The sequence below is a fragment of the Paroedura picta genome, chromosome 4 (assembly GCF_049243985.1).
Source record: "Paroedura picta isolate Pp20150507F chromosome 4, Ppicta_v3.0, whole genome shotgun sequence".
NCBI lineage: Eukaryota > Metazoa > Chordata > Lepidosauria > Squamata > Gekkonidae > Paroedura > Paroedura picta.
The window spans coordinates 137,746,619-137,759,722 of record NC_135372.1 but is presented as its reverse complement, the minus strand read 5'-3'; the positions used below and the strand labels follow the sequence as shown (position 1 = coordinate 137,759,722).

Genomic DNA, 13,104 nt, shown 5'->3' with positions numbered 1-13,104 from the left:
ACTCTCCTCCTTTTGGTTTTTACACCCATGGACTACCCACCAAACCCGCAACCAGTTCCCTAGCTTGTGCCAAAGTCCATTTAGGCTGGAGGGGCCAGGCCACGCCCCTCCCTTAGCACTTACGGACCGCCAGTAGTCCACGGACCCCTGGTTGGGAATTCCTGCATTAAGGCAACGCACCATGATAAAGAGCCTCTTGTGGCGCAGAGTGGTAAGGCAGCAGACATGCAGTCTGAAAGCTTTGCCCATGAGGCTGGGAGTTCAATCCCAGCAGCCGGCTCAAGGTTGACTCAGCCTTCCATCCTTCCGAGGTCGGTAAAATGAGTACCCAGCTTGCTGGGGGGTAAACGGTAATGACTGGGGAAGGCACTGGCAAACCACCCCGTATTGAGTCTGCCATGAAAACGCTGGAGGGCGTCACCCCAAGGGTCAGACATGACACGGTGCTTGCACAGGGGATACCTTTACCTTTACCTTTACCATGATCTAGTTGCAAAACCAGGATGCTGAATGTAGATTCAACAGTTACATCTGGAGACTCAGCTGCATGTTCGGGATTTCCCAGCTCCCCAGCAGTGCCTAGAGGAAGTGGTCGCATGTGAATTTTCTAGGGAAGCCAACCTCCAGGTGGGACCTGGGGATCTCCCAGAATGACAGCTCATCCCCAGACTACAGAGATCAGTTTCCCTGGAGAAAATGACAACCTTGGAAGGTGGGCACTATGGAATTGTACACCTCTGAGTTCTATGCGGTGGCACAACTTGCCCCATGGCAGGGATGCACAGGACCCAGTCTGCACATTGAGGGAACAACAATGCTAATATCACTTGTAGTCATAGAATTGGAAGGGACCTCCAGGGTCATCTAGTCCAACCCCATGCAGAATGCGGGAAACTCACAACTACCTGCCCACCCACAGTGACCCCTATTCCATGCCCAGATGACGCGCCCCCCCCTCCAACCAGAGTCTCACACCAGCCTGGAGGAAATTCTCCTCCCAATGCCAAAGTGGCGATTGGCATTTCCCTGGACATGAAGAAAGGGCAATAAGAGGTCCAAGGCAGGATCTTAAACCTGTGCTGTAACTGACCAACATCCAGGTAGATCCCCTCTGCCAGATCCAGTCAGGTTAAAGAGAAACTGACCAATAGCCCAGACTGGCAGGAAGATCTTTTGTGGGCCTTGTGTATGTAAGTTGGGGTTGGCCGAGGGTTTCTTCGGTTCAGTTTCTGCCTCTCACCCCATCGTGCTGGGCTCACAATAAAGAGCTGAAAAGGTCTCTGAACCCCTGGATCTTGCATTTCGGAAGACAGGGGCGGCAGGGGAAGTGTTCCCCCTACCGCCACATTTGTTCTTGTCCTCACCTTTCTCCCTTCCTACACGAAAGCCCGGCAATTCTTTTGTGAGTTCCCAGATCAGATCCCAAGGCCGGCGGTTAAAGGGAATGTATTTAATCCGTTCACGTCAGGCCTGGGAGACTGCTTCATCAGGGAAGGCACAGCAGCCTCCGCAGGCTGGCGCCCCGTGATTAAATCCATCCGCTCCGCCATTCCGAAACACTTAATGTCACAATAAAAACCCTGATTCATTTCCCAAGGCTGAGAGCTACGGGCACTGCGTGTGCTGTTCTTTGCTGGCAGTTTCTCTCCCTGAGCCTGGGCAGCTCCCTGCCCTTTGGAAAGGAAGTCTTGCGGCACCAGAGAGAAAGAGAGAAAGGCAGCTTGACGGGGACACGTTTCTCGCTTCAGATGCAGAGAGACAATATCCGTTCCTGCTGGGATGATGGAGAAGCAGTTATCGTGGGATGTGGAGGATAACAGGGACTTCTGCATAGAATCATAGAGTTGGAAGGGACCACCTAGTCCAACCCCCTTCACAATGCAGGACACTAACAACCCTATTGCTCATCCACTGTCACCTGCCACCCCCTTGAACCTTCACAGAATCAGCCTCTCTGTCAGAGGGCTAACCAGCCTCTGTTTAGAAATTTCCAGAGATGGAGAACCCACCACTTCCTGAGGAAGCCTGTTCCACTGAGGAACCAATGTAACTGTCAGGAACTTTTTCTGGATGTTTAGACGGAATTTCTTTTGCATTAATTTCATCCCATTGGTTCTAGTCTGTCCCTCCGGGGCAAGAGAGAACAACTCTGCTCCATCCTCTATATGGAACCCTTTTAAATAGTTGAAGATTATTATCAGATCCCCTCTCAGTCATCTCCTCTCCAGGTTAAACAGACCAAGCTCCCCCAACCTTTCCTCATACATCTTGGTCTCCAAACCCCTCACCATCTTTGTTGCTCTCCTCTGGACACGCTCCAGTTTGTCTATATCCCTCTTCAACTGCAGTGAAGGGGCGTGAAGGGGGCTATAAGATGCACCAATTGCTTAGGAGTAGGCCAAGGCCCTTCTCAAGAAAACAAAGATGAAAAATGAATGCCACAGGCCTGCCTCAGCCTCTTGCAGATAGGGTTGCCAACTCCAGGTTGGAAAATCCCTGAAGATAGGAGTGGGGGAAATCAGTAACCATTGGGTTTAGGAAGGCGAGGGACTTCAGTGATGTATAATGCCATACAGTCCAAATCAGCTGGAGGGAGTCTGTTATAATTCTAGGAAGTCTCCAGGCTCTACCTGGAGGTTAGCACCCCTATAAGCACTGTGCCTTGCCAAAATATGTTCAGGAACTATTACAGGTTCTGGTATCTTGGCACTATAGTGAAACATGAAATGGCTTTCTAAATATTCCAGGAACCGGAATACCTGAAGGCCCTCCGTAGCCAACATGAAGACAAATGCCACCCGCTTGGTGTTTTGCCCTCTCTGCCAAGCACAATTTCCCCCTTTGGAGCTGCAGGCCTAATTCAATTTAGCTAGCATAGCTAACGGCACTTTGAAGGGATGCCAGCCTCCAGGTGGGGCCTGGGGAATCCCTCGGAATCACAGCTCATCTCCAAGCAACGGAGGTCAGCTCCCCTGGAGAAAATGGTGGCTTAAAGAGGTAGACTCTACACCTTGTACCCCGTTAAATTCCCTTCCCTCCCCAAACTCTGCCCTCTGCAGGCTCCGCCCTCAAAGTCTCCAGCTTTATCCCAACCTGGAGCTGGCAACCCTACCCACACTCCATAAATTCTCTTGCCCCCCTTGTAATGCCCACTGAGACAATGGCCATCCCTCCCTCCACAAGCTGTCTAATTCCCCATAGAGGGGAAAAATTATTCATTGTTTGTCCTGAACCTACTGCCCATCGGCTCCTCCTATCCTGGCACTATAGAGCAGTGATAGTCAACCTGTGGTCCTCCAGATGTTCATGGACTACAATTCCCATGAGCCCCTGCCAGCATTTGCTGGCAGGGGCTCGTGGGAATTGTAGTCCATGAACATCTGGAGGACCACAGGTTGACTACCCCTGCTATAGAGGAGAAAGAAAAAGAAAGGGTGAATATCGGCTTTAACAGCAAGAAATCCTTGGTATCTCCAGTCTAAGGATTAGGACATGGGATTTATTCATTTAGTTTATTGTTGTCCTTTATTGTCGTTTTTATCATTATTGAAGCGTATTTTATTCCGTGTTGTGAGCCGACGCGGGCTGGCTGGCTAGGAGCGGAGGAATACAAGTTAAATAAATAAATAATAAATAAATATACAGTATCCTGCTGTCCAGTGAGGTCTGGTGGCTGGCAATTACAGAAAGTTTCAGGGGTGGGGCAGGGAACACGGCTGGCACCATAGGGTGACTGTGTGATGTCACTTCCAGAGAAAAACTGGAAGTGACATCACACATCCCTAGGAATGGTGGAAACCTTGATGAGAAAATTATAATGAAGCAGCTAAGGAGACATATTTTGTTTTCCAGATGCCTAGCAATGTAACCAGTGTGTGTTTGTGTGTACATACACACACATATAAATAACATTTTATATATATATATATATATAACATTATATATATATATATATATGTGTGTGTGTGTGTGTGTGTGTGTGTGTGTGTGTGTGTGTGTGTGTGTGTGTGTGTGTGTGTGTGTGTGTGTGTGTGTGTGTGTATATATATATATATATATATATATATATACACACACACACACACACTTTTTCTTTTGTATCCCTTTTATATTATTTTAATATTTAATAATGTAATATTTCTAATATATTCTAATCTGTTTATTTTAAACACAGGATAACGATGGCCCGTCTTTTTAAAGAATATTGTTATACAAAGATTTTTTTTTTAATTTTAAAAACCCGGGCAATAACATTAAGGATACACAAAGAGGAGCAACAACCCCGATTACGATTCATACAAATCCAGCAAGCCAAATGCACGCAACCGAGCTCCAACAAGTTGCTGCGGGAAAAAAATCCTAAATCCCGGCGGGAACCCTAAAGGGCAACGTCGCTCTCTCCCCTTCCCAGATCCTTTTGTTGTCGATGGGCGCGGGAGAAGCCACTTCCCGGTCCGCACCCGGCGCCCTTTAGGACCCAGCGTCCAACGCCCTTCCTGACAAAGGGAAAAAGGAGCGGGCGCGGAGAGGGAGGGGGAGGAGAGAAGAGAACCCGGCGAGTCGCTAGCGGAGGAGGGGGGCGTGGTCCAAAGGCCGGCCTAGACAATGGGCGGCGGCCGCGCGCCAATGAGCGCCGTCGCCGGGCGTTCCGTCATTTACATACCGGCGCGACGCGCCCAATGGCCGCCCGGGCGGCTTCCGGCGCGGTCTCGGGCTCGGGCCGTGGGGGGAAGGCGAGTCAGCTCCACCCGGGCGGCCGCTCCGGGGAGAGCCAGAATGGCTGCGGCTGCCTGCGGCTCTCCCACCAGCCCGCCGCCCAAGCAGCAGCAGCAGCAGCAGCAGCAGCAGCAGCAGCAACAAGAGCCGCCGCCGCCTCCTCCTCCAGCCCCGCCGGCCGCCGCCACCACAGCAGCAGCAGCAGCAGCAGCAGGGAGGAAGCGGGGAGGCGACTCGCGGCGCAGGCAGGCCGCCCTCTTCTTCCTCAACAACATCTCCCTGGACGGGCGGCCGCCCTGCCTGGCCGCGGAGAAGCCGCTGCAACTGCAGCAGTTGCAGCAGCTGCAGCAGCTGCAGCAATTGCCGCTGCAGCCGCCGCCGCCTCCGCCTCCGCGCCCGCCGTCGTCGTCCTCCTCGACCGAGCAGCCGCCGGACGAAGATGCAGCCGCCGCCGCTGAGCCGGGCCCCCGCCTCCTGCTGGCCCCGCACGGGCCTCCGCCGCCCGCGGGGCTCCTGCTGCCCGCCGCTGCCGCTGCCGCCGAGCTGGACCCCGCGCGGGGACTGGGCGCCGCCGCCCTCCTGCTCCTGGGCAGCCCCGCCACGCCCGCCGCCGCCGTCGTCGCGCCCGCCGCCCTGGCAGGGGTCCTGGCCGGCGCCCCCAAGCCGGGCATCGCGGCCCAAGCGCTGCTCAGCCCCACCCAGGCCACCGCCGCCGCCGCTGCCGGAGGAGGAGCAGGAGGAGGGGGAGCCTTCCCCTTGGAGGTCCAGAGGCAAAGGTGAGGGCCGCTCCGCGGTTCTGGAAGGGAGTGGGGAGGCAAGGGCTGTACCAGGTGGGAGAGGGCTGTACCAGGCATGGCTAAAGAGCCTGGGCAAGGAGCGGCCCTTGGCCAAAGATGCCCGTCCCAAGGGTGTTTCTCCGTCCGGTTGCAAAGAATTGCTTTCTTTTGGGACTGTGGCTCCTTTTTTGCACAGGGCAAGATGGGGGGGGGGGGGCTTGTTGTTAAAACTTCATCCACTTCTGCTTCTCACCCCCCTGGAGGTTTTTTCCGGCAGATCTGTTGCTGCAGCTTCGTTTTTAAACTGGGCAGGTTTTGAACTCACACCTGGTTATTATTCTGGGCACCTGGTTATGGCTTTCCCTCTGTCGCCTCCTTGGGTCTGGTCTGCACTTCTTGGCCGTTTGCGTCTCTTTGTACGGAAGAGGTGCCTTCCCAATTTAATCTTTCTTAGTTGCGAGTTTCCCTTCCCTACAGGGGTCTTCTTTTTTGTTGCTTTTTATTCCCCCTCTTTAATAACGCGAGATAAGAGCAAGCGCCCCGTGGCACCTTGAAGACTAACACAATTGGTGGCAGGGGAAGAGCTGTCTTGAATCACTGTGACACATGATGACACTTTCCCTGCTAGTCTTTAAATGCCACAACTCCCTTGGTCTTTTCTGCTGCTACAGGCCAACTTTGTCAGGTGTCTGAAGAAGGGACTGACTTCCTGCCACCAATTTGGTTAGTCTTCAAGGTGTTCCTGGACTCTTGTTCTTTTCTGCTGCTACAGACAGACCATCGGGGCTACCCACCTTGATAACACTAGGAAAAGGTATACAGGGGGGAAATCTATGAATTCTGCAATAAAAGCCACAGTCCTTGAAAAAAAAATCCTACAAAGCAACCTAAAATGGGGAGGGCTCTTGACTCCCTAGAACTGGGTCATTACCCTGAAGTTGTGAGTGGCCGCCTCCATCTTGGCAGAGAGCCCCTGGTTTCATGGCATTAATGTGGTGCTCCCAAACTGGAGTCAAATCTGAGGATGATAGGAAAGGTTTGAACAAAAGGTGGATGAGTGTAAAACTGTTTCTCCAGGTAGCCTCATCTTTCTTCTGGTACCTGGCGGGCAATTGGGATGGGGGTCAAGAAAAGGTACTTGCAATGAGCTGGGCAGATTAAAACGCAGTTTAGATGCTGTTTACGGAGGGAGATTGTGTCTCTTTTCTCCCCCCCCCCCCAAAAAAAAATCTTAACCCGTCCCCTTCCTTTTTCTCTACTTCGTGTCCCTGTATAACTTTGGAGAAATTAGTGAAGAGTCTGAGAACAGAGAGACCCCTCTGCTAATAATTCCCTTCTTGCAAGATATGTGAAGGACCCGTTTGTGTCTCTGACCTGGATCGCTCAGGCACGCCAATCCCGTCTGATCTCAGAAGCAAGACCATGCCTTGCATTTAGATGGGAGACATCCAAGAATTTGGATGCAGTTCTTCCCAGGAACACTAGGGGGCATGATGCAGAGGCAAGCAATGCCTAACCACCTCTGAATGTCACCTACCTGGCAGCCCTCCAATCCCCTGGCTACGTTACAAACAACATACAATAAATAATAGCAATTTAAGATGCCTCTCTGGCCTGGGATATATCTTTCAGTGTCAGCAGAGCTGCTGACTAAAGCTTTCTGGTTCTCATTTCCTGCTCAGAGGGCCCACGGAGAAGGCCTGTGTGTGTTGGGCAGACAGAGGTACCTGCAAAAAATAATAGCTTGGGTTCTATTTGTGGGTCGTGGGCCCTGGTTAGAGCAATGCACTGCGGTTCCCCAGAGATTGGTCAACAGGTTTAAGATATTTATGTATTTTTTATTAGTTTGATTTATTATCCGCCACTCCCAGCTGGCTCGTGGCAGGTTACGTGTGCCTGAATAAAATCTCCATAAAACCCCAGACATAAAAACAACACAATTCATTAATCAAAAGAAGAATATACAGTGGAGAAACTCAATTGACTATTCTCATTCCACCAATAAAACATCGCCTAGAGGGGTGGGTGGGAAGAAGGGCGTAGATGGAAGTTGCAAATTGCCACTCGTGCCTCTGTATCTTAGAAGGGGGGGGGGCATGCAGATCTTCTTAGCTGCACCGGCCTCAACCATAGATCTAGCGGAAGGGCTCTGTTTTGCAGGCCCTATGGAATGCCAAAAGCTCATACAGGGCCTGCAGCTTCTCTGGGAGCTCATTCCACCAGGTAGGGGCCAGGACCAAAAAGTCCCTGGCCCTAGTTGAGGCTAGGCGTGCTTGCTTGGGGTTGTCTTGACAGGGTTATCATGTTTCTGAAAGGAGCAGGTCGATAGATTGGGCCTACTCCTGGATGTACAGGTAGCATCTGAGGCCAGGGAGACTGATACCAATTTCAGTTAGATAACCAACTGGGCAGGAAAGATCTGGCCTGTGTGGTGGGTGCCTTGGTTACATATGGATTAGATTGCTGCAGTGCACTCTGCATGGGGCTGCCCTTGGACGCTTCACTCAGTACAGAAGCCTGTAGCCGGTTGGCTGGCTGGTCATGGGGATTATCTTGGTCCATCGTCATTGGCTCCCAGCTTGTTTCTGGGCGCAGTTCGAGGTTGATGTTAATTGGGGTTTTTATAGGGATTTTATTGTGTTTTACATATTTATGTTGTAAACCGCCCTGAGACCTATTTGGAGAAGGGCGGTCTAAAAATTTAATTAAAAAAAAAAGGTGTTGTCTCTGCCATTTAAAGCTGTATATGGCTTGGGACCAGCATACCTGAAGGACAGCCTACTCCCATACAAACATACCTGATTGCTGCAGTCATTTTCAGGGCTTAGACCAGCCTTTCTCAACTTTTTTACCATTGAGAAACTCCAGAAACATTCTTCAGGCTTCAAGAAACTCTAGAAGTGGTGCGATCATGCAGAATATGGTGGGGAAGCAGAGCTGTGGCCACGCCCACTCAGGGCCCCTCCCCTTCCTATCCCCTTCAGGCCCATAATATTGGCCCTTTTGGGAGGTGGGAGCAGGTCAACATGACAATATATGGTCATATCACCCAATAAATGGTTAAGACGTTTAAATCATATATAAGAATTAATTAACTCTCACCTCTTTGGTAAATCCTTCCAGGGCTGTCAAGAAACCCCAGGGTTTCATGAAACCCTGGTTGTGAAAACCTGGCTTGGACAGGTAGCAACATTGGTTGTAGTCCCAAAATTGTGGAGACACCGCCCCCAGGGACACTGACATTTTCCCTGACATCACGGTCTTCCACCTGAAGGTGAAAATGTCTGTATCCACTCTCCATTCCTGCCTGTCCTATGTTTTAACAGCTATATAATGAGTTGCTTTTTTAAAGGATGTGTTTCATAACTTTTTGACTTGATCGCTACTTTGGTGGCTCTGACAGGGCAGAAAGAATAGATAGTTTGTTAAAGAGTTCTTGGATTCAGGCTATGGAGTGGGAGGGCTTCTCCAGAAGGTTCCAGAAGCTTTCCCCAGAAGACGGTACATGGCCCTGTTTTATTCCTGTGAAGTCACCTAGGTCAGGGGTAGTAAACCTGTGGTCCTCCAGATGTTCATGGACTACAATTCCCATGAACCTCATGGGAATTGTAGTCCATGAGGCTCATGGGAATTGTAGTCCATGAACAGATCCTGCATTGAGCAGGGGGTTGGGCTAGATGGCCTGTATGGCCCTTTCCAACTCTATGATTCAAAACATCTGGAGGACCACAGGTTGACTACCCCTGATCTAGGATGTAAAAAACTTCGCTTCGTGGTGACATTTCTGTTGGCTTTTATAAAGGGCTGGAAAAAGAATAGATATAAAGGATCTAGGAGCCTTAGTGGACCATACATTGAACATGAGTCAGCAGTGTGAAAAGGCAAATGGGATTTTGGGCTATATCAATGTCCAGAGCTGTTCTTGGAGTTACTTGGAGTCCTGTGTTCAGTTTTGGACACCCCAGTTGAAGAGGGATGTAGACAAACTGGAGCATGTCCAGAGGAGGCCAACAAAGATGGTGAGGAGTTTGGAGACCAAGACGTTTGAAGAAAGGTTGGGGGAGCTTGGTCTGTTTAGCCTGCAGAGGAGATGACTGAGAGGGGATCTGATAACCATCTTCAAATATTTAAAAGGCTGCCATGTAGAGGATGGAGCAGAGTTGTTCTCTCTTGCCCCAGAGGGATGGACCAGAACAAATGGGATTAAATTAATTCAAAAGAAATTCCGTATCAACATCCGGAATAAGTTCTTGACAGTTAGAGCAGTTCCTCAGTGGAACAGGCTTCCTCGGGAGGTGGTGGGTTCTCCATCTTTGGAAATGCTTAAACAGAGGCTGGAGAACCATCTGACAGAGAGGCTGATTCTGTGAAGGCTTAAGGGGGTGGCAGGTGACAGTGGATGAGCGAGAGGGTTGTGAGTGTCTTGCATAGTGCTGGGGGTTAGACTAGATGACCCAGGAGTTCCCTTCCAACTCTATGATTCTAAATAACCATGGAACTTTGTTTCGATATATGAAACCGGCTGCAAAACGTTTATAAGCTGAGAACCGGGAAAATACACCCACCATAGAGGGCTGGCGAAGATGTTAGAACTGGCTGAAAAGGTTCAACTTACGTCCCTGATTAGAGCGAAGAGAACCGCTTCCTTTACGGCTAATTGGAAGCCTCTTAGTGTCTTCTTGCAGGGAAGAGAATAAATTGATTGGACGACTGGTGGTTTTAGAGATTAAAGACAACAAATGCAGCATTAATTTTCATCCTGATCGTAACAAGTACACTTGGTTGCAATCGATCAATCTGTTGTATAGACTGCAATTTGCAATTTGTTTGGCTAGAACAGGGGTAGTCAAACTGCGGCCCTCCAGATGTCCATGGACTACAATTCCCAGGAGCCCCTGCCAGCATTCGCTGGCAGGGGCTCCTGGGAATTGTAGTCCATGGACATCTGGAGGGCCGCAGTTTGACTACCCCTGGGCTAGAGTCTCAACAAGTTATTGCAATGGAGTTGAAATGTCTGTTCTTTGTTCTGTTGTTTTTTAATTCTTCTTATTTATATCTCCCCCATTCTTTTTAATCTGTATGAAAATCTATAATAAAAGTCCTTGGGGGGGGGGAGGAGAAACTACAGTTCATGACAAGGTGAAAATCAGAACCCAGAGGTATCCCCTGTGTTAAAGCTACTAATTGGGAACGCAGAACTTATGTCACGGATCTCAAAATGACATTCTTAAAAAGACTACAGTTTGCCCTGGAAACATGGCAAGTTTCGTACCTGTTAAAACAGCTGAAAATTGACCGCTATGTACAACATATTCTTTATATTCTTTAAAGAATATCCGCCTGCATTTGACCAGAGTCAACTGATCAGCATTCCAATCTTATGCGCCCCTTTCAAGAAACGCTATCATCTCTGCTCTGGCGTATTCTTGGGTTCCTTTGGATTTCGTTTATGTTTACATCGTAAGTTGCCTTGATCTGTAAGGGAGAAAGGAGTCTAATAAATGCTTTAAATAAAATTCCAGCGCCTGGGGGCAAAAGGGTTGGGCAGCTATTATGCAGCCAGGTGTGGAGCCGTAAAGCCAGCAGGTGTTCATGGGAATATTTTTTTCTAAACTCTTACTGGATTCAAACCGGTACTTCAGTCTATTGAATCGAGAGCCACTGGGGTGTAGTGATTAAAGAGCGGTGGTCTCTAATCTGGAGAACTGGCTTTGATTCTCCACGCCTCCACATGCAACCAGCTGGGTGACCTTGGACTAGTCACTGCCCTGATAGTGCTGTTCTCAACGAGCCCTGATAGTGCTGTTCTCTCCGCCTCCCTTATCTCACAGGGTGTCTGCTGTGGGTAGAGGAAGGGAAGATGACTGTCAGCCACTTTTGAGACTCCTTCAGGTAGTGAAAAGTGGGGGTAGAACAACCAAGTCTTCTTCTTCTATTGACCTAGTCTTAAAATAGTCAGCTGCCAACCCCAGGAGGGCTTTTGTACCAGGATAAAGTGCCCTCAAATACCAACCTCTTTATGCTGGGCCTGTCGGGTTTTCAAGGCAAGAGAGGAACAGGGGCAGTTTCCTATTGGCTGCTTCTGTGTAGCAACCCTTTGACTTCCTTGGTGGTCTCCCATCCAAATCCTAGTCAGGGTTGACCCTGTTTACCTTCTGAGCTCTGACAGGATCAGACCAGCCTGCCCTGTCCAGGTCAGGACTGATTTATCTTACCCAGGGGCAAATGTTTCCTTGTATGTTTGTTTTGCCCTTGCTTCTCGAGGACTTGGAGGATTGGCACCTAGAAGAAAGAGACATTTCGTTCTTCAGCAAAGGAGTAAAAACGAGAGCCAGTGTAATGGTTAAGAGTAGCAGCTTCTCATCTGACGAGCTGGGAGAGCCAGTTTGGTGTAGTGGTTAGGAGTGCAGACTTCTAATCTGGCAAGCCGGGATCAATTCTGCGCTCCCCCACATGCAGCCAGCTGGGTGACCTTGGGCTCACCATGGCACTGATAAAGCTGTTCTGACTGGGCAGTGATATCAGGACTCTCTCAGCCTCACCCACCCCACAGGGTGTCTGTTGTGGGGAGAGGAAAGGCAAGGTGACTGTAAGCTGCTTTGAGACTCCTTCGGGTAGAGAAAAGTGGCATATAAGAACCAACTCTTCTTCTTCTTCAGTAATATCAGGGCTCTCTCAGCCTCCCCTCCCTCATAGGGTGTCTGTTGTGGGGAGAGGAAAGGGAAGGCGATTGTAAGCCACTTTGAGACTCCTTCAGGTAGAGAAAAGCAGCACATAAGAACCAACTCTTCTTCTTCTTGACTCCCTGCTCTCCACCTGCAGCCAGTTGGGCTAGCCACAGCCCTGATAGTGCTGTTCTCACCAAGCAGTCCTGTCAGAGCTCTCTCAACCTCACCTCCCTCACAGGTGAGAGGAAGAGAAGACAATTGGAAGACACTGTGAGACTCCTTCAGGCAGTGAAAACGGGATATAAAACGACTGCTTTGAATATGTCAGGCTGCCCTGATCAGAAATAAGGGTGGGTGGTCTTCATGCAGCGACCCAAATGTATGTTTACAGAGATGCTTTTCTTTTTTCTCCCTTGAATTGAAGTTCTTGAATAGCTTTTCTGGTGCCCCGGATCACCAGTTGTAGCAAATCTCATACTGGTGCATCACAGTTTTCCCCACAGATAATAAAACAATCAAGCACCGTTGATTGAGCTTCCGATCTGTGTGGGTGAGACCAAAATATCGTCCTTGACATTGCTAGCTGCGAGAAATCTCTAGAAGCAAAACGGGGAGCGATCTTTCCAGAGGTGGAATAGACTTGCTGTTTCACAGGGAGGGATAATATAAATATTGATTTATTTGCCGCCAAGTCACAACTGAATTATGGTGACCCCGTAGGGATTTCAAGATGAGAGACGTTCAAAAGTGGTTTGTCCTTGGCTGCCTTGGTATTCCTTTGAGGCCTTGCATCCAAATACTAGCCAGGGTCAGTCCTGCTTAGCTTCTGAGATTTAAGGTGATCAGGCTTGTTGTTGATGTTAGTTGCGAAGTCGTGTCCGACCCATCGCGACCCCATGGACAATGATCCTCCAGGCCTTCCTGTCCTCTACCATTCCCCGGAG

General features: G+C 49.7%; 1 protein-coding gene across 6 annotated transcripts in view; it reads left to right on the top strand.

The window, feature by feature from the left end:
• The first annotated feature begins 4,656 nt into the window (after positions 1-4,656).
• CABLES2 (Cdk5 and Abl enzyme substrate 2) overlaps positions 4,657-13,104 on the top strand; it is a 62,960-nt gene continuing 54,512 nt past the window's right edge. For 4 of the 6 annotated variants that reach the window (XR_013230623.1, XR_013230621.1, XR_013230622.1 and 1 more), the window contains exon 1: positions 4,659-5,492. Coding sequence is in view for 3 of the 6 variants with exons in the window: in XM_077335790.1 (XP_077191905.1) it covers positions 4,777-5,492 (716 nt within the window). In the remaining 3 variants the exon portion in view is untranslated. Of the gene's footprint in view, positions 5,493-13,104 lie in introns of all 6 variants that reach the window. The other 2 variants (XM_077335791.1, XM_077335792.1) reach the window with 2 other exon arrangements.